The sequence below is a fragment of the Euprymna scolopes genome, chromosome 5, assembly GCF_053919585.1.
Source record: "Euprymna scolopes isolate OS-2025 chromosome 5, ASM5391958v1, whole genome shotgun sequence".
NCBI classification, from domain to species: Eukaryota; Metazoa; Mollusca; class Cephalopoda; order Sepiida; family Sepiolidae; genus Euprymna; species Euprymna scolopes.
Window position 1 is genome coordinate 29,320,134 of NC_136486.1, and position 22,500 is coordinate 29,342,633.

General features: G+C 35.4%; 1 protein-coding gene across 4 annotated transcripts in view; it reads right to left on the minus strand.

The window, feature by feature from the left end:
* LOC145276758 (proto-oncogene tyrosine-protein kinase receptor Ret-like) overlaps nucleotides 1-22,500 on the minus strand; it is a 648,944-nt gene that overhangs the window by 94,700 nt on the left and 531,744 nt on the right. For all 4 annotated transcript variants that reach the window (XM_080128005.1, XM_080128004.1, XM_080128006.1 and 1 more), the window contains one exon: nucleotides 5,873-6,084. In XM_080128005.1, the coding sequence (XP_079984131.1) occupies nucleotides 5,873-6,084 (212 nt within the window). The remainder of the gene's footprint in view (nucleotides 1-5,872; nucleotides 6,085-22,500) is intronic.

The window sequence follows — 22,500 nt, forward strand, 5'->3', positions numbered from 1 at the left end:
GTTGTCCCCTTTCCTCTTTTATCAGTGTAAACCCCATTCTCATTAATTGCAAATCATAAATCGCTGTCTTACTGTTGATTTGAGGCTCTCACACAATCCGTTTTTTGATCAAACATTGTCCAAAAATGACACCAGTGTGACCATAACTCAATCTGATCGCGTAAGCTCAAAACCAATACAGAATGAGTTGTGCTATTGTTATTGTTTTATTATGTTTGTCGCACTTGTTCTAACGGTTCTTGTGGATTGGCCTTTCGGTAGATAAGATCTACCGCACAGCCCTCTCCATCAATACCACTTGACAAAAAAAAAACACACTCTCGAGTACCCTTCAAGGAAATCGACCACAAAGTAGCATAAACCTGGTTGAATCATTTCGTTTCACTGTTATCTGATAATGTATTTATTTTTAGCCGATCAACCTTTAACTCTGTTTGAAGAGTGCCGCTCAAAGTCGGTTCAGATTCCATCATTTTGATTCTAGTTTCACAATAGAAAGGAATTTAATCAGATAAAAAGGGAACTTTAAGAAGTACTTAACTATTGTAACCAAGGGCGAAGCGATAATAAGTTGAGAATTAAAATAGTTTACTTTGTATCGTTAGTTATTCGTGTTATTTGGATTTAACGGGCTATTGTTCTCATCTTGAGTGCCATTTTCACGTTTCGGTCGATGTAACCTGCGAACTTCTTCTTTAGGTGTACCGAGTCGAATTCGGGAATGTTTCTGCTGCATTCGGGAATTAGGACGGGTTTTATTTATTTCAGGGCTAACGTCCTCTCGTTCCGTCCTAAGAAATTCGAAAGTGCTTAGGGTTAGGGTTAGGGTTAGAGTACTTGAAAAAATCAATTGTAAAAGTGATATTCTGCTGAAGGTTGAAGGTTCAATTCTGAATGTGGGTGCTCGAAAAATACAATTGCAAATTACTTAGGATCTTCATCCAGTCATGGCTGACGGAACGAGAGCATGTTACCCCCATGAAGTAAATAAAGGGTTACGTTTGAAATTCCTTCCAAATTCCCGAGTTCGACAGAAACATTCCCGAGTTCGACAAGATACACCTACTGAAAAGGTAGGAGGTTACATCGACCGAAACGTTGTGAAAATGACACTCAAAATGGGAACAGTAGTCCCATTAATCCAAACAATACGAATAACCAATCCTCATCTCCAACGTTTCACCGTTATTATTATTGTTATTCGAACTAGTGTATTGATATTAAATATTAACCCTACAACGTCTCAGCCAAGGAACCGTCTGATTTTCTTTAGGTGCGACTTAGCAAACTTGGAATCTGTATTTTAAATTTGGAGATTAGTACAGATTTTCAAACTGAACACTTTCGTAGCTCTTACAAAATTCTTAATTATATTCTTACTCTCGTATTCAGTGAAAACTTTAATTTTCAGAGGAATGTTGTCAAGGACTGATTAATCGTTTACACTTTATTCGCTGCAACACGAGGCTCTTCAAAATCTCATTGATCTTTATTTATAGACAAAAAACTTACATTATGTACGAATACATTAAATCCTCTAAAATAGCACCTTCCTTCAAGTGTCTGTGTATAGACGCGATTAATTAAACCCCTTTCAAAATGCGAATGACCAAAACATGAACCGTACGTACGTACCTTAGTTATGAAATAATTCTTAGTTATGAAACATACGAATATTTACATGTTCATTTTTATTTATTGTTTTAATTTGGGATTAAAAAGTAATTTATATTTCATCATCATCATCATTATCATCATCATCGCCATCAGCAGCAGTAGTTCATCTTATTTCGACGATGGCATGGAGTGGAGTATACTTAACACCTGTGACGTAAATAGGAGGCTGACGCCTCCAGTCTTTCCGACTCCCTTCGTAGCTTCGGCAATTGTAAAAGCAGCCAGCTTGGCCAGTACTATCAGTATCCTCTCCATTTGAAGCAAAAGTCATGAGACAAAGATGACTCAAGACAATCTGCACACATGAAACTAATCGCATCTGATTACTGGAGCGAATCTGGATGATATTCCACAACAGCTTTTGTCAATCACGTCTGCAGTGCAGTGTTGGTTCATCCGCTGATTAGCCGCTGAGATTGCGTTGTCTCCCGCCATAGTAAACCGTTTGCCAAACTGGCAGATACAGATAATGTCAATGCACCATCCGCATCAGTTACCCGGGAGAGGGAGGCATGTAGATGCTCCACCTTCCCCCAATGGTGACCCGGCACAGCAACGATTAAGGAGTGTGACGTTCCTCTTAGAACATTCGTATTCTCATATCAGAGTCATGCTGCCGGGTAAAGTTTATGATCATATCCACGTTTTATTATTTATTCAAATGCAACCTCGGTTTTTGCATATATTATTGCTTTAGTTTTACAGTTTACTAGCCTTTTTGTCCGAGTGTTTGGAGGTGTGTGTTAAGCAAAAAAAAAAAAAAAAAAGTGGTAACAGGAAGGTAGGCTCGAACCCGTGACACGAAAGCAGAAAAGAAAATGAAAGAAAACCTGACGTCCTACCCCTACTCCATGACATCAATGTTTTGGGCCAAGTTTTTGATATTTGTCGCTTTCTGAATTATGAAATAATATAAATGCTTGCGTGTCCGTTATTAATCCTTAATAGATTATTTAAAAAAATAACTGTTGTTTAGAGATTATTAATCGTTCGTTCCTAATAATACATGCGTTCTTTAATTTTATGGGGCTACGTGTCCTGCTATATATATATATATATATATATATATATATATATATATACTAGACTACCCGTGACCTGTTGGGTCAGTATGTTATATTAGCTATGCAATTCATGTATGAGCGAGACACTTGTGACGTAAAGAAAATAGTTTTTTTTGACATAACAGTGAACATTTCTATGAAAGTATATTAAAATGAAAAAAGAATATAGATAGATTTTTATGAGTCGTTCTGTTTATTATAATTGATTATTTTTGAAAAAAGTTTACAGTTATTTATAGTTAAATGTGCACTGAACAGATACCATAATACTTATTACAGTAAAATTCAAATTTTGATATATCTGCTTTTTTTTACATCGTTCATTTCTGTATCATGTGTAAGTTATTTTAACCCCCACTCTTCCCATGTAAAATACTAATTTCGAAATAATGACGTTAATATTTCAGTGCGCAGGTCATGCGCAACCGGATGGAGTAAACCGGAAAGTGGATTACATACCATGTTACAAGGTCATTTGAGTTTTATAATTATATATATATATATATAAATGTGGAAATTGATGAATCGCACAGGTAAGAAATTCATTTTTATACTATGAAAAGGTTAGTAATTGCAATTAAGAATAGGAAATTGGATCACAATTTTTGTAACTTGTCTTCTTCCTAAGATTAAGGGTGGTGGTGTTTGATCAACACTGCTGGCGAGCCATGATGTAATACACTGTTTTGTTTTTAAATCCCCGAAACAGTGTTTCATGGTAAACAACTGATGATCCCTTGAAAAATTAAAAAAAAATTGGTATTATAGTAAATTTGAGAGAGTTGATGCAGTGATTGCAGGTGATTAAATGACTTACTGACCAGATGTTTTTTGTTGTTCTTTTTAACGAATGATAAAAAATATTTTTTGTATAGTTTCAAATGTTAAAAACTTCTAAGACTATATATATATATATATATATATATATATATATATATATATATATATATATATTTATAGTAATCCACGTAAATTTGGTAACCGCATGATAAAAGCTTTCAAGATAGATTATTATGCTAACGTCATTCTACTCAGTAATAAAAGCGCTACTCACTTATAAGAAAATATTTTATTCATACTAAAATATTTGGCTACACATTTAAAACGTGACAGAGTACAAAATAGACTTCGTGGCTTAGTGGGGGATGCCCTTTTCTCTACAGAAGAGACTTTGCGAGCCTATCCTTGTTTTATCGTTATTTCCATGGTAGGTGCTCGTCTGAACTCCAATCTTTGGTCCCCCTCGCTAATCTTTCACGAAAAACACCCGTCTAGCTGAATCCACTGTGAAAAATTTCCCCCACTCTATATCTGTGCTCAAAATCAAAACGCGGATTCCATGAACAAAGCTTCTTTCTAAGAACTGCACGCCTGTGGTACTCTGTTCCGTCTGCCTACTTCCCACCGGACTACAACTTAGATGTCTTCAAGTCCAACGTTAACAATTTCCTAATGAACCGCCCCCTTAAGTAAACACTTTATCAAATCTCCACACTAACGTAATGTACTTGCAATAACCCTTATCCCTGAGTGGCTTCCGGGCCTTGATAAGTGGTGATCACTGTGTAAAAAAAAATCCCAACAGAGTATTTCGAAGCATCAGAAACAACCTCCTTAACCCAGGTGGGCTACTGTACTATTACGAGAACAAACTTTACTTAAATTTAAATGATGGAATATTTGATTGCGTTTTCTGCCCGCCGTGGTTTGAGCGAGTATATTGTTCGATATGATGCTATTATTTCTAATAAAATGCATTTTAGTATAAAGCTTGTAATTGGCTAATTTATTTTTGGAGTAAGATGAACTTTTTATTACAAGCTGCACGTTCCATTACAGGAAGCGAGAAACAAACTAGCCTCTTAATATCGCGTGTTCTGTAAAATCATTCGAACATTTCAGCAACTCTGTCTGATTTGGAGTGATCCTCTCATTCAGGAAATAACAGCAAATGTAAAATTACGAACTCCAAATTGGGGAGCCAAAGAACACATGTCAACTTTCGACTCGACAAAAGTCAAATTAAAATCTCCTTAGACATGTCCAGCTATTAAGGAACGAACCAGACTACAGCTATGAACCAGACAACATCTATGAACCAGACACCTACAGAATGACACTCCGTCTTAATTACGTGTTTCTATAAAAATAATAGAGTTATTTCCCTTGGATGGAAGCGGAAAGAATTGTCTCCGTTGGAGGAGAAGCGGGTTTCACCATGAGTTGAGAAGTAAACAAATGTCTCGAATCGCAGCGGTTTCTACCTTATAATCTTGCTTTGTAAGTTGTTGAATAAATCTATTAAAGATTATACTTGATTCTCTGCTAATTTTTCAGATTCAATAGCATGTATTACCAGACGTTACAGACCCTCAACCACCTAAGTACAGGAATGAGATGATGAAAAGAAACTGAGGCCAAATGAGGTTAAAAAGTGCTCAAGCTATGTGAGAGTGTGGAGACGAGGACCATACGTTGCATTTTACTATTAGTCTTTTGGGCAGGGGAGAGCTCGTCACTTATTAATGCACGGAAGACACTCCTGCATAAGAGTAAAGTGTAAGATAGATGGTGAGATAATATGATCAGACATGGTGGAAATTGTGTATGGCTAAATAATCTAAGAGAACAGCTAAATAGCAATGTATTCACATGAGGTGTAAAGACGACCATGTTATAGTCAGTAGGGAAGCAGGCACACGATATTGCATTTAACAAACGTACAATTCTAGGAAAGAAACTCTGCTCATGGAACTTTCGTTTAGTTTGATGCACGTATAGAGTTAGAGAAGTTGCTGATGATTGTTGTAGCTAGGAGAGTGCCTGCTACGAATGTGTTACAAAAAGGGGCCCTAGATTGGAGCTCAGTCGAGCACATACCAGAAACGTAAAGATAGAAGAATATTAAAGAGTCCAGCGATAATGCTAAGTATGTGTAAAGAACTGCGATTTTAAGATACGAAAATAATAAAAATTCAATTTTCCAAAGAACGCTGAATTCAAACCTCCTTTATATGGTCTGAGAAAAATATAGACTTTTGAGGGTTCAATAAAGAAAATACCAAAGAGCAACTACTCTATGAAAAGACGACATTTCATTTAAAGAAATATTGTGTTTTGGTTTCACATACCTTCATGTCATCTAAGTATTCCATGCCTTTGGCTATTTGCCAAGAAAAAGAGAGAAGATCTCTGATTGTAATCGAAACGGGTGATCTGGGGGGTGACTCTTCTCCCATCGATTCATGGTCATCGCCGAGCTGAGCGCCGTCGGGTCGATGATTGCGCAGATAATTAACGAGGGTCCCATGGTCACAGTATTCCATAATCAATAAGAATGGATCTGAAAGAAAATGCCAGAAAAAAGGTGGGTAAGCTTTGACTATTTCACACGTTTATGCTTTATTTCATTGGTTTAGAGAATGGTAAATTAGTGAAAACGATAAAGTAGAAATAATTGACAAACATGGAATTAGAAGTCTTACCTCGGTGAATGAGAAGGCTGAAGTCTATTGTGCTTTTTAAACTTCAGGGCGATTGGATGCGGAAAAAAGTTGCCCATCCCACTCCTGACGCAGGTTGGAGATGGCAACTTTTAAATCTTAATTATATATATAATTTAATATTTAATTTAATTTAATAATTATATAATTATTATAATTATTATAGTAAATAATTATCTCAGCCCGAAAGTATGAAACACTAGTGTCTGTAGATATTTAATAATTATAATAGTAAATAATTATGTCAGTCTCTTTAAAGAACTCGTTTCTTATCATTGAGCACTTTAAGTTGAAATATAGTCGGTCAATTTAACTCTTATGTGTAGATCACCATATAAAGATTAGATCAATTTGACAGACGTTAAAAAGCATTTACATAATAAATGTTTAAATTTTAACAATATTTCTCGCGGTTGACGGAGCCGAATGAATTAGGTCCTTGCTAATGAAGCCAGAGATGGCTTGTGTTGCCGGGTTCGAATCTATCGACATGTGTTAATCGTGACACCCGGCACTGATGATTCTCGAAAGGGCGAGACACTAGTGTCTGTAGGTATTTAATAATTATTATAGTATTATAGTATATCTCTCTATATATACATTAGTGGTGGGACAATTGCAATATTTTTCTCGATTCCGGTACAATTACTATTTTTTAAAATAAATATGCTGTTGCTATTCCTTCCCGCTTAATGTAAATTTAATTTTACTGGTAGTTTAAACTTTAAAATCAATAAATATTTATTAGTTTTCATTACTATCATCAATTAAATATTTTGTTTAAAACAAAATCACATGAAAAAGAAAATAAAAGGGATCGAATCTGTCATCGGAAAATAAACACAATTTTTTCCGATTCCGACACCCCAAAAAGTTCCGATTTTTCCAACTCCAGATTCCGATTCCGATTAGTCGTCCCAACACAAGTATATACATATTTTAAAAACTACTAACAATTATTTTAATACCTACAAACACTATTATTCCATGCTTACGCAAACATCAGTGCAGGAAGTAATAATTATTGCTGGTTGGGAGATTCGAACCCAGTCACAACATCATCTTTGATACAATAAGCCAACATTCTATTTTTAGGCCACCGGAAATTATCACAAGACTAAAGGGAAATTAAATGCTCATAAATGTCAAATGTTAGTGTATATACATAGTAAACAGTCATAGAATATTCAACGACGGAAATTCGGAATTTCTGTCGGTCTCTTAGTCAAGTCTGAATAACTAAATATATAAACCTCTTTCTTTTTCTATGATTTATGTAAATGGTGTCCGAAAATGTTTCTTGTGCTATATAAAGCCTCGATCCAAAATGGATAATATGTTTTGTGATTTAATTCAAATCAGGGACGATACGACACGTGTGTTATAAACACCAGGGTGTGTATTTAGATTATACACTCTCCCGAAAATCACTATTAGACACGATGCCAGTTAGACTTAAAATATTTTGCTGAAGAATATTAAAATTTCCTGGACATAAATGACGTTTGAAAAGTAATCAATGTTGCTTCTCTTTGAGATCGTGTTATTTCATATTTCTTTTTTTTATAGTAATCATTACGAACCACCTATTTTAAATACTCTAATTAAATCATATTGAAATTTAATTGAAAATAGTCTTGGCTGTTTTACTGGTCTATCACGCGTTACCTAGCTGGGTTAATAATAGCTTTTAGTATTAATAAGAATTTTTACTAGTTAAGAATGTTTTCTAGTTAATTACGCATATCTAGATAATAATTCGCTAAAACATTTTGTGCTTATACTTAATGGGGGACGTCCGATCCAAAAAATAATAATGATCCGTAATTAATCTACTGCCACGCAGGTACAAAAATTCAGATTTTATTCATTTAAATATGTATTGTTCCAAAATCGAATTCTATCATTTATCGATTATAATAAAGCTTTAAATAAGTAAATTTCTAAATGTCATTTTATTGAATTGAAGAAAACGAAAAGAATATTTGGTTGACAATTATTTTTTGCAGAATAGAAGAATTAAATTATTTCAATTTCGGATAAAGAAAACAAAATAAAGACAAATTTGTTTTATTTATTTATTTACTAGAGAGGTTACCCGGTGTTCCCCGGGTGTTTGAAGGTGTGTGTGTTGGCAGCGTAGATCAATACAACACTGGTTAAAAAAACAAAATTTGGCCTGGTGTTTGAAGGTGTAAAAGTAAAAAAAAACTTTTAGTAGGAAGATAGGTTCGAACCTGAAATCTTGACGTAAAGGTGGAAACGAAAAGGGAAAGACCATGACACCTAACCATCTCGGCCACGAGTGAGAGAAAGTGAAAAATGTCTTAATTTTACGTTTATAAAGTAAAATTGACAGATGCGAGAAAGTTAAGTCGCGTGATGTTCGATCTTATTAAGGTCAAACTAAGTTACGCCCCAGCATTTGCTTTTTTGTACTGACAAGCGTAAGGAAGACGCGTCGATCGAAAAAAACATTCGAAAATAGCGCGTAAAACTCGGGCAAATTAAAGATAGACGCAACCCCAGGTCATAACTGGTAAATACTATTACCTAGGAGTATATAAAAAGTTTTAAGAAAGAGTGACCCGACCGAGAAGCCCGGCGAAAAAAAAACAACTTTGGCGGACATTCAGAAAAAAGGCACACACACACACACACACACACACACACACACACACACACACATTTTCGCTTATATATATATATATATATATATATAGAGAGAGAGAGAGAGAGTGAGAGAGAGTGAGAGAGAAAGAGATTTAACTTTTATTTTTTTAAGAAAGAACCAATGAACACCGTTCTTAATAGTATTAATTCTGAAATACATGCATTATTAGAAATATGGTACTATGCAGAATAAGGACCGTGTTATCGTCGGAATTTTTCGGAGATTAAAACACCAGTAAACGAACTTTTTTGTGTGCAAACGTGGCCGATTTTGTTTAATAAAAAATATTTTATTTATGTTATTAAGAGGATAACTCAATGAAAAATTAATTGAAAAATAAACAGAATATCATTTCATTATTACAAAGAAAACAATGAATACTTATTGGACAAGTTTTACGAAAACATTCGAGAAAATTCAAATTCAAATAAAAGAAGACTCATTGTAAGGTAAGTTTCGTAGATAAACATATATTTTATATAACAAACAATTAATAGCAAATAACATTTTTCCAGGTTTCTATGTTTTTCGTTTATTATGATTATTCATTTGTTCAAATCACGACAAATAATTATTTTTATAAAAAAAATATAATAATAAAATTGTTAGATAATAGCCAGAAAGAAACAGTTAATTATCCATGTATCAATCTTTGTAAACGGTGGATTACACCGGAAGTATCCGAATGGGACTGGACATAACGTGTCACGTGATCCGGTTTGAATAAGTTAGATAGGTTCGATTTTTGAGACGCAGAACAAGCAAGATGAGTTAACAAGGTATCCCCATGGGAGAGATGACAGTATTAAATAGAGAAACCACAAGCTCAGATTCAATTCAGTTCCGCTGGGACAAGATGTCTGAGGAGTAACTAAAATAAATATTAAAAACACTCCTTCATCTTGTGTCCCTGTCTCGAAGCGATTCCTTTAAACAAGTTCCAGCTCCCCCAAGGACGATTGACGTATCCCCCAGAAGCGACTAGAAGCAGACAGGTATGTCGTCATATTTTTGACACGCGCACACATATTCTGACACGCGCACACAAAAACTTGACGAGTCACGGGCCGTTTTGAACAAGGTAAGAACTTCGTAATTATTCGTTTATTTATGTTTAATATATAAACATAAAAATTCAAAATTGAACATCGAGAGCCATTATATAACGTAGTCATTGTATCAAAGAAACCAAGGACAGGCAAAAACTCGCCTCATTTTCTGTTTTTACAAAAGCCTTTATATCTGGTATTTCCAACAACGCATTTTTATTCTAAAAATTTAAACGGGACATTCCTCTTTCTCCAACCACGCGTGACTTTACGTTTCTACTGCGACGTCACACACATGTCTCGAACAGGTGCTTCTTTCGTCACGTATCGAACATCCGTGTCCTTTTTAGCTGTGCTGTAAAATCATTTTGCACAACCGGCTTGGTCATTTGCACATCTTAGCGACTCTGTTACAATTATTTACAGAAAAATATTTTAGACATGACTGCATGTGGCCATCTTGCTATAAAACCGTTTTAACAAGCCGCTTATGCGATCAAATATTAAAACGATTTGCATTTTTTGAACGAATCGGATTAGTTCATACATAATTGATCAAGTCGCAAATCCAATGCGGGTGAAATTGACAATCGACAATTCTTTAGAACATATAGTTCTAATGAATTTACAGATAGAAATAAAGAAATCGACTTTTCCTGATTATACCCTGAAAACGACATCATGGGAGAAGGCTGTCACCGTATTTAACTTGATTGTTTTATAAACTTTATTAGAAAATACATTCTATTTTTTGAGTGAGCGGGTTTGTAATAAAATGAGTCTTGTGGTAGTATGTTACACAGGTAGTAGTTTTATAATGAAACTCTGTTTGTTGAAATTCCAAGTTTATCGATATAGAAGTCAATTTTTAATTAAACTAGTCTGGGTGCTCGGCGTTACCTGAGTGTTTGGAGGTGTATGATAAGCAAAAAAAAAAGGTGGTAGTAGGCAGGCATGCTCGAACCCGCACCGCGAAAGGCTGAAAAAAAAAACGTGACAAAAAACATGACATCTTTGCTATTGCGCCCAAACCATAACGTATGTTTGAATTAAGATTAGTCAATCGAAAAGTGAGGATGTCTTTCGAAAATATTGGCGAAAAAAGCGTGATTTTAGAGAGGGTAAATGGAAGAAGACACTTTCTCACATTGCAGAAGATGTTCCAGATCTTAAGAGAGAGAGAGAGAGAGAGAGAGAGAGAGAGAGAAAGAGAGAGAGAGAGAAAGAGGGAGGGAGGGAGGGAGGGAGGGAGGGAGGGAGAGAGAATTCGGCAATGTAGATATATTAATTAGCTGTCATTTCATTAATAGTACAAACATAATAGTGTGAGTTGTATATGGTGATTTTGACGATCAAATGGTAGAAGTCTTTATAAAGACAGTTTTCCTTACTTATGTTCGTAAAGTTTTACTGTAACCACTACAGATTTCATTTAGATTGATAATCACATGAAAATATTTTTCTGATATTATATAGAGCAGAACAAATCTGGTAATGAATATGGCTTACTGACATTTTAAAAAATTTTATTGGTTTTATTTATTAAATAACTATTATATATAATCTTTAATATAAATCTCTCCTTTATGTATGTATGTATCGCAAAAACTTTCGACAGAGGCAACGGATTTTTACGAAATCGGTATCATTTTGAAGCTCGACCGTTTGAACGAGAAATATCGAATAATTAGCCAAAACATTAATTTCTTCACTCTAAACTGGACACTTTTCTACAGGGAGGGGTCGCTTTTTTCGCAGATATTTTCGAAAGTCATCGCCTATTTTCGATTGTCTAATCTTAATTCAAACCTACGTCACTTCCGGTTTGGCGATGGGCGCAGCAACTAACGCGTCACGTGTTTTTTCTCATGTTCTTTTCCTTCTTCGCTATACGGGTTCAAGACTGCCTGCCTTCTACCACTTTTATTTATTCTCAACACGCACCTACAAACACCCAGGCAACGCCGGGCACCCAGGCTATATATATATATATATATATATATATATATATATATATATATTTCTACGATGTTGTACATTCGTGGCTGAAACTTGGTGGACAACTAAAGTATAGATCCGCGTTTATTTGTACAAATTAAGAGCACTGTATATTGTCAGTAAAGCATAAATAGCTACTGCTGCAGGAGTCAGAATTTTTGGAACACCTCAGTGGGAAGTTGAGCAGCTAGATATTGGAAGTTTCTAGGACATTAATGGATAAGCACATTTAACAGGATACAATTTTAGGATGAGGGATTATCTTCATGATCACTACGAGGACAGAATTAATTACAAGATTGGATATTCATCCGAGTAAAATCTCCAAATAGGGTGAATTTCGATGGCGACAAAAATTTAACATCTTCAAATAGGATAGATTTTTATGGAGACAAAAGTTTAAAATTGATTCATACTAGAAGAATTTCTCATTCAATAAATATCTTTATTTTCATGACGAGTGCTCGACTGAACTCCAATCTATCGTTCCCCTCGCAAAACTTTCATCAAAACCTAGCTACAATCACAATATAAGATTTCTTCTATTCTCTAACTGTGTCTAAATCCAAACGTAAATCCCATGGCAAAGCTTCCCAGAATCACCCGACCATGGAACACTGTTCCTCTGGCCTATTTCCCAATTGAATACAGCATGGTAGCCTTCAAATTTAATGTAAACAATTTCTTGTCGAGCTGTCTTCAGAAATAATTAAATTGTACCTAATTTACATTATTAACGATTACTACACTACCACCCCACATTCATTACCACTTATCCTCGAAATGCCTTTACGCCTTGATAACATTTCTCTGCATTCTGATTGTTCAGTTATTCTAGAAGTTTCGATAAATCGAGAATTATTCATTTGTCCCGGGCGACGTCCGTGCACAGGAAGGCTGTGAACATAATGAAAATTTTCAAACCAAAAGTATTGATCATCAGCTTCTGGAAAAAAAAAATAACAAGACCCTAAAGAGAGGAAGTAGTTCAAGAACATTAGACATCAACCATGTGGAACACCGGAAGTAAATAGAGACATGTTGATTTCTGTTATATTGCCATCCTTACTGAATAATCCTCCACTCTATAAGATAAAACCAATGTGCATTTATTTGTCTCAAAATAGATATAAACTTGAATTTTTACTCTTTAAAAACGGATAAAAAGTTATAACGTGCTTATTTACAACTAGCGGGGGTACCCGGCGTTGCCCGAGTGTTTGTTTCCGGGACGGGGGGGGGAGTTTTAAAAAATGTTATGGTAGGTAAGTAGGAAGGATCAAACCCGGAGTCATGAGTAAAAGTAGGAAAATAAAGTGTGAAAAAAAAACAAAAAAAACAAACATCTGCAACGTTAACAGTTCGGCCACCAAGAAAAGTCCATTCCAGTTGTTTAGGAAAAAAAAAAAAAAAACGACTACGGTAGGTCGGCGCGAACGTGAAAATATAATGTGAATTGTCCAGCACGCTAACCACTACGCCACAGAGCTCTGCAGCTTAGTTTAGTGATTTTAAATAACTTCACATGTAAGAACTACGAAGCCAAACCGGTGTTCTCTTCTCAACTGTTCCTTGTGAACGATCCCGAAACGGTGTTAAGTGGTGGCAGGGGGAGGAGGAATTTATTAGAGAGAAAATATTTTACCACTTCCATTGATCTTAACCGATTTTGGCCGTGACTTCTCAACAGAAAAAGTATAGAAATCTAAGATTATCGAGGAATTTGAGAAATAATAAGCCTATAACACACCTCAGATATTGTTCTGCCGTTTGTGCATATTATATTTGCATGAAATATCTTGATTTTAATCCTATTAATGTCAAAATCAAACGGAAAAAATGAGTTCATTTTATTTATATAGAGATGAGTATTTTATGTCAAATTGATGGTTGAATATGGTTAAATTTGTGCTCATTTTTACATTAAATGCTAATTTCTATCGATCTCTATTAATCCCTTACTGGCCATCGAACGGATACGATAATACTTAGTTCGCCGTACGTTATTATAACAAAAATTCGTACAAAATTTCCGATAGATCGGCCTAGTAGCTTCTGAGAAAAAGTAAATGTGGCATTGTGGTGAGTAATCCTTATAACATTCTTTTAACCCGAACGAATACTATAATACTTAGATGGTAGCATTATATCAAAACATATATCCATACAAAATTTCAATCAGATTGGACCAGTAGTTTCCGATTCATTCTATAGATCCCACCCATGAAAGATGAGATGAGAAGCAAAACAGTACACATATGGATAGTCTGAATAAAGCTACTAAAACCTATTCACAGAACAGAATACATTTGTTCGATAACATATGAGGTGCCTTCGATAAGTTACTAGACCTTTTTTTGTACAGTCATTTAAAATTGTCGTAGATTCTTGAAAATATAGTATTCTATTTTATTACATTTTCACCCTAAGCGAGGCACATTGCCACTGTGGTGTAGGGGCTACTATCAGGGGCAGCAACTACTGGGGCACTATGTTGGGATTTGGGCAGCAAGATGTCGGTTCACGTTACACTTGAACTCTGCATGTCAGTACATTTGGGGAAGCAGGGACCTGAAATGGAATTCCAGAGTCTAGCGGTTCTGGGGAAGAAAGATCTTTTACATCTAGGGATCTCTACTGTGTGGTGAGTGGGACTTAGCTCCCTGTCGGGTTTGTCGAGGGTGTCTACGTCGTGGGGGCACAAGTGTCTACAGTTCGTCAGAGCATTCACCATTAAAATACTTGTAGAACAGGCAGAGGGATGCAATTGATATGCATCTTATGAGATGACTGACCAATTTTTTATGATTTCAGGTTCAAATTAACAGCTACAGCAGGAATTGGAATACACCTTACTAAAACCTGATTGTTACAAAAATGTAATTTATATTGGAGGGCACTTTAGAAAAACAATATGCAATAAAATTCTGTTTTAAACTTGAAAAAAAAAAAAAAAAGAACGCCACAGAAACGTATGAAATGCTTTAGACTGCTTTAGGATCCTTTTACATTAATCGAGCATCAGTTTTTGCGTAGCATAAGATTCATCGAAGGCAGGCGTTTTGTGAGGGATGATGAGAGGAAGTGGGAACAGCAGAGTTGATTGGCCAAATAAAGAATTTCATGGATAAAGACTGTCGTATTTCTACAGAGACAGTTTGATGTCAGTGTGGGAACTGTGCACACTTATATTCGTGAGGAACTGAAGATGCGGAAGATTTGTGTGCAGTTGGCCCCAAGGTGTTCCATCCTTGTCAAAAACTATTTGACTAAAATGGGGATCAAGACAGGTCCTCATCCTCACTATAGTTAAGACCTTGCTGCCTGTGACTTTTGGTTATTCCTTAAGCTTAAGGACAATTATAGAGGCTGTCGTTATGGGACAATTGATAAAATGAAAGAGGCTGTGACGAGGGCCATTGACACGCTCACACAAGAGGACTTCCATGGGACCTCTCAGAAGTTGTTGGAACGGCGAAACAATTGCGTTATAGCCGGCGGAGATTACTTCGAGGGAGATTGAGGTTCATGTGTGTACTATCAATAAAAGTGTCCATACGCAAAAGGTCTGGAAACTTATTGAAGGCACCTTGTATGTTATCTATCTACAATTATATAAATGCAACTTTGTCTGTGTGTGTGTGGGTTCGTTTCTTATAGACTCCGAAACGGCTGAACCGATTTTCTTTAAAATTTACATAATTTTAGTGTATAAGTCTGGAAGTAAGCTTAGTTAAGATTTGTCTGAGAATACCACCGATAATTGCCGATAATCGATAATCGAAACCGTTATTTTAATTTATCTATCATCCATAAAGCCATTTTCTCCCATGTCGGTTAGCAACAATAATAGAACAACGGGCCGTGAAAATTCTACTGTGGGTAAGTTGATAGAGTTGTCATTTTTATTTATTTATTTATTTTTTTGCATGACATGGTCTGTAGGTTCAAACCCCGCACGTAAATTTCTTAATGTTTTTTTTTTTCGTTAACTGGAAAGAAATTTTTTATAAAATAATTTTATGAAAGAAACAATAGGTTCTCCAGAGTGCAATGTAGAATAACACATATTTTGGATTAAGTTACTGCATGGAGGAATGTGACACTTCCTCCAGGGCGATTTCACGGATTTCATGACAATAAAAATATAGGAGTGTGAAATATTTGCTGACCATCATTCAATCCCGCGCAACGTCGGGGTTCCCTGATTGTTATATATATGTTGATCACAAAACTGACAAACGCAAATGTATAATTTTCAAGATGGCATCTAACCTTATTTAGGACAATTAATTATCAGGTTTTGAACACTTTTAAGGGTTTGGCAAGCAGCCATTTTGTATGGTATTTGTCATTGTACTTAAGCGACAGCAACGCATTGGTAAGATTATATGCTTTGACCTCATTTCAAAACGTGCGAAAGTTGCACGTGTGTTAAGAAGCTTAATTTAATCGTCCATTTAATCTGCGACTTTGACGATAAAACTGAAACGTCACAGAAATTCAGACGACCGACGCAACCTCTCATAACGATGCGTTGACGCAGCTTAAATGATATTTTAAACCTCCACGTTAGAGATCAGTGAAGTACTAAAGAGTTATTCACCGATAAAAGTACTATTTCTGTATTTATTTGCTTCCCCCCTGAGCAAATTAGGCATGAGGCCTTTTAATGTGAAGATGAGGAGGGGAAGAGGAAAGGCAGACCAGCTTCCAAGGGAGGAAGGAGAGCTGATAGTCAGAGTCTCTTGGTATATAGGGTTGCCCCTATATGGACAATGGTCTTTGATTGTAGTATCTGCTGGAACAAATACTACACGAAAGTGATTTGATCCTGGCAAAAGGCAGGGAAAGTTCTATCTGAGCTGTAAACGTTACAGACCTATGGAAATCCTATTTACATCTTAAAAGTTACAGCCATATGAAGCTGCTATTTAAGCATTAATCGTTACAGACCCATCTAAAAACTATTTACACTTGAAGCGTTACAGAGGATGAAAGTACTATTTATGGCTTAAGCGTTAAAAAACTGATGAAAGCACTAGTTGAATCTTAGAGGTTACAGATCAATGTAACTGCTATTTATACTTTACTAGCGGGGGGTACCCGGCGTTGCCCGGGTGCTTTGAGGTGTGTGTGTTAAAATAAAAGTTGGCCGTGTGTTCGGAAGTGTAAAAGAAAAAAAAAGTTTTAGTAGGAAGGTAGGATTGAACCCCGAAGCCTTGCTGCGAAGATGGAAACAAAAGGGGGGAAAAGCCAGGCACCTAACCATCTCGGCCACGAGGGGAGAGGAATCGATAAGCATGTTAAGTTAAGGTTACAAAATAAATGTACAGGTGCGAGGAAGTGCGTGATGTTTGACGTAGTTTTGCGTTGCAAGCCAGTTACTGTTTCCACCGCCCAATCATTCGCTTTTCGAAGACACGGCGAGCTGGTAAAAGTCGGGAAAATTAAATAGATAGGCGACTCTCGTTGTTAAGTCGTAGATATTATCATTTAGACGTGATATAAAAATTTTTCAAAATGAGCGACTCTGCCCCCGAGAAGGCCGACGAAAAAAGTCTTTTGCGGACATACACAAAAAGCGAAACTACATACACACACACACACACTTTTTCGCTTTTATATATATAGATGTATTACTATTTACATTTTACGGTCACAGAATGGTGAGATTACTTACACCTCAGGTTTAATAAGGCGATGAAAATATTTATATCGTAAGCTTTACAGGTAAATGAAAGCATTATTTATATTCTAAGTGCTACTTACTAATAAAAGCACTATTTATCCCTCAGGCGTAATAGACAGATGAAAACAAAATATTTATAGCTAAGGCGTTACAAACTAATGAAAGCACTATTTACACATTAAGGGGTACGGTGCCACGAATATACTATTTACCCCTAAAACGTTACACATTTATGAAAGCACTATTTGAACCTTGAGTGTTACAACAAATGAAACGGCTATTTGCAGCTTAGATGTTACAGACCGATGAAAGTTCTATTTACGCCTTACGTGTTACAGACCGATGAAAGTTCTATTTACGCCTTAAGAGTTACAGATCGATGAAAGCACTATATACGACTTCCGCGTTACAGACGAGCGAGAGAATTTTTTTACGGCTTAAGTGCTACAGACCTATGGAAGTTCTATTTACGCCTTAAGGGTTACAGATCGATGAAAGCACTATATACGACTTCCGCGTAAAGAGAATTTTTTTACGGCTTAAGGGTTACAGACGAGCGAGAGAATTATTTACAGCTTGAACGTTACAAATTATGAAACTACTATTTACGGTGTAAGCGTTACGGATCGATGAATGTTCTATTTACACCTTAAGCGTTAGGAATCGAAACAAGTATCATACTATTTACGACTTAAGCATCACAGATTGATGAAAGTACTATTTACGCCTAAAGCGTTACAAACCGACGGGCGCAGACTTTTATAAAGATGTATGGACACAATTAAAAATGATATTTTATACGTTAAAATCAACTAAAATGTTAATTACTAATAATTAATCGTTTATAAAGGCCAAAATGCTGATCGAGGATTAAGATTTATGAGCTTTTCTATGTGAACGGTGAGAGAAACACCTTGATTGGATATAATAATTAAAATTTAGTAGAATTCGATTATTTAACATGAGCGCCAAATAATACTTTTTAATAGTATACCATGTTGCAGCCATTGGAAAGCAGTTGCGTTGTATTGTGTTCTGAAGATGTGTATTTCTGGGAAAGAGAATCAATCCATGGAAGTTCCACTTAGTTCTTGGTACACTGGGGTATAAAAGGAATTATTTACAGTGATTATAGCCGAATGAGAGTTTTCTGTTAATTTTTTACAGGGATAATCAGAGATTGAAGCTCAGCCAAGCATCTATTACCGATAAAGCTTAGCAACGTTGCTAAGCTTTGGTTAAAGCTTAGCAACGTCTTTTCTGTGAAAAAAAAAAGAAAAGAAATGCTGTACCGAAAAGAGAAAGGCGCCCATTACTTATAAAAAGATTATTTACGATAATTATACAAAATAGTCATAAATAAATAAATTAAGGACAAAGCCATTCAAAAATGTGGTCATCCTTGTCACTATGCTTTATGGCTCTCTAAGCTACTCCTAGCTAGAGTCCTCAGTTACCATAATACCACATTCACTCCAGGGGTTGTCCTACTTAACATTCACAAATCGAATTTTTGTATTAAATAAACATGTACATACCTAAATAAATCGTATTTTTTTTTAAATTAAAGTAATTTCATTTGACCTAGTTTATTCGTTACAATTCGCTAAATGTTTTTTTGTTGCCACGTAAACATTACAACCCATATAAAAACTTTCTCAGAATGTACATCATTGTTGAGGTAATTTTTTTTTAACATTATATCAATGCTTGCTCGATTGATCAGGATGGCAATCGGAAATCGAACAAATCGGAACTTTTGTAGCCTTTTTATTGTTTTTTGTCGAAATTTTGGCTGCCAAGGGGTAAAGATTCAAATGATTTTACCTTTGCGGTTTCTAGAAAACTATTCAGCAAATTTTGGGTCGAAACATTTGAAATTTTACATTTAGGGTATTCAGACATGCAGTAAGCTTTTTAATCAGTTTTCAAGAAAAAAATTGGCTGCCAAAAGGTCCAAGTTTACAGAGTTGACCTTTGAAGACCCTACCAAACTCCTCCGCCAATTTTAGGTATAAACACTTGTAATTTTAGATGTAGGCACCCTACATGAGTCATTTTAAATATATATATATATATATATATATATATATATATATATATATATATATATATATATGCACATAAAGTTATGAACAGTACATATGGCCCGAGCAAAGCCGGCCTGAACTGCTAGTAGACAATCTGAAAAACGCAAAAAATCCCTTTACCCACGTCACAAATATTACTAACACTATAATTTGAAAACGGAAAGAAAACAACCCATATGACCAAATACTATTTCAAATAACCTGCATATAAGATTCTACAATAAATAAACTTTCATGATATAAAATTACCTAACATAATCAATATGCCGTTAAAAACTAACCAAGATAACACTGCGCTATTCCACATCGGCCTAGCGTTCTGAGTATAACCAAACCTCTGTAGTAATATATACCGAGATGGTTTCATCTCGCATCTGACTGTTAGCAAGTTTAATATCCCGGTTGCTCTGTGGTGAACTACGTTTTGTAAATATTTGTGGAAAACCGAAATAGATACTCGATAGCCGCCAGTTCGACGCTTTAGTCTCGAACGATAACTGAGCGTGATGTCTATGGCAGGAGAAGCGACCATTTTAATTTGTTTGTATACAACGGCGTTCTGTTTAATTGTCTCGTTAGTTTTCGAATGAAGATAATGCATTTTGGCGGGGGCGGCGTATAAACAAGATATCGTGTTTAGGTCGAGGGATGATTGACGAAGTCTTCCTATTAGGTTGAATCTTTGCAGAAGAATGGCGAAATGCAAGACGGGCTAAATGCAAAAAGGGTCCCCGTTTGAAATAACAAAGAATGAAATGATTCGTAATGACATGCGAAGTTAAGGGAGAAGGAGAGAAAATACAGGAGTTAGTAACAGTTCCTATTTCCTTGCCTCTCCACGAGGGCTGAGTTTTTTTTTTTTTTTACAAGGTGGTCACCACTTATCAAGGCCCGGAAGCCACTCGGGGATAAGGGTTATTGCGTGTACAGTACGTTAATGTTGAGATTTGATAAAGTGTCTTATGTAAGGGGGGGTCATCATGAATTTGTTTATGTTGGACTTGAAGACATCCAAGTTGTAGTCAGGTGGGGAACAGGCAGACGGAACAGAGTTCCACAGGCGTGCACTTCTAAGAAAGGAGCTTTGTTCATGGAATCTACGTTTTGGTTTTGGCACAGATAAAGAGTGGGGAAAATTTTTCACAGTGGTTACAGCTAAACGGGCATTTTTCGTGAAAGATCGGCGAGGAGGCACCAGGGATTGGAGCTCAGACGAGATAAATACAAGGCTGGTTTTTAATGTGGGGAAAATCCAGCTCCTGAAAAGGGGGCACTCTGAATAGGAACAAAAATAAAAATTGTCTCTTTCACTGACCGAGGACAGAAAAGTTGAAGTGCAACATTAGAACAGATACTACACTGTGATATTCGCCCGCGGACCAAGAGAAGTTAGGAAGTAAACAATAACAGAATAAAAATGGTATGAATAAAAAAATAGAAAGGGAGAGAGAATAAGAAAGTAAATAAAATGAAGTAAAAAAAAAAAAAAGGCAGTTTATTTGGTTGTTTTGCGTTACGGCATATCAATCTATTTTTAGGTTTTTAGTTTCGAAACCAGTAATTTTGTAAAAGTTTTTTTTTGTTTCAAGTTATTTATATCTTGAAATATTTATTCATGGTGTTTGGTTTGTTTGTTTGTTTTTTCTCTTTGTTTTACGGCATATCAATCCTTTTCGGACTATTTAATGCAGAATATGAAATGAATAAAATGAAACTGGTGCACTCACCCTAGGCGGGTTCAATCGTCTTCCTCTAATAGGAGTATGAAATACACAAGTGGTCCCCATATATATATATATATATATATATATATATATATATATATATATCGAATAAAAATTTATTCGAATATAAATATTAACCAAGCAATGTATACATATAATTAAATCTAAGACAAAACTAAATAAACATACATATATATGAATCTATTGCCAGTTCAATAAGGGAAAACATCACATGCAAAACGGGTTATAAATGGTCTTTATACCTAAGTGTATGATGAGAAGCATTAGGCTTAGAAATGCCTGTGTGTAAACAGTGTTTATAACTTCTCTTTCTATATTATGTTTTTCGTATTGAAAACCGATTCTATTCTAATTTTCTCGTTATTGAACATCTTTCTGTTTCATTTATTAGGCTATTTATTAAATTAAATTGCTCCTGAGAAAATATAGCAAATATTTATTTATTTTTAAGCTACAAATAAAGCAAGACTCTAAAGGAAAACATATGCGACAAAATAGATAGCATAACAACACGTGTAATAACCGCATAACTCCGCGAGTTTATTTGCACAGTTTACAATGTGTTTTACAGTAATTTAATATAAAAACTACAACAGCATCATAGCTTAATATTTGGAATTAAAAGAAAAAAAAATATATAGCAATCCGGATCTGTAATTGCGCCGGAATCAGCAATTTTAAACATTATCGACAATTGTATTAGCGTCGAGAAACATACTTGCCTGATCACTAGGATATATATATATATATATATATATATATATATATATATATATATATATATATGATGTTGATGATTGCAACGTCTTGTCAGACGAGTGCCACTCCCTCGGACATTTAAAATCCATGAGTCCAAATGTCTGAGGGAGTATCTATACAAATATGATGTTACAGAGTCTTAGCTTTGTACGACAGCTAAGTCTCTCTCTCGGTTTAAAATGTTGAGATCCAGCAACAAGCAAGAGCAAGATAGCCAGCAACAAATTAAACTGCAGACCAGCTTAATGC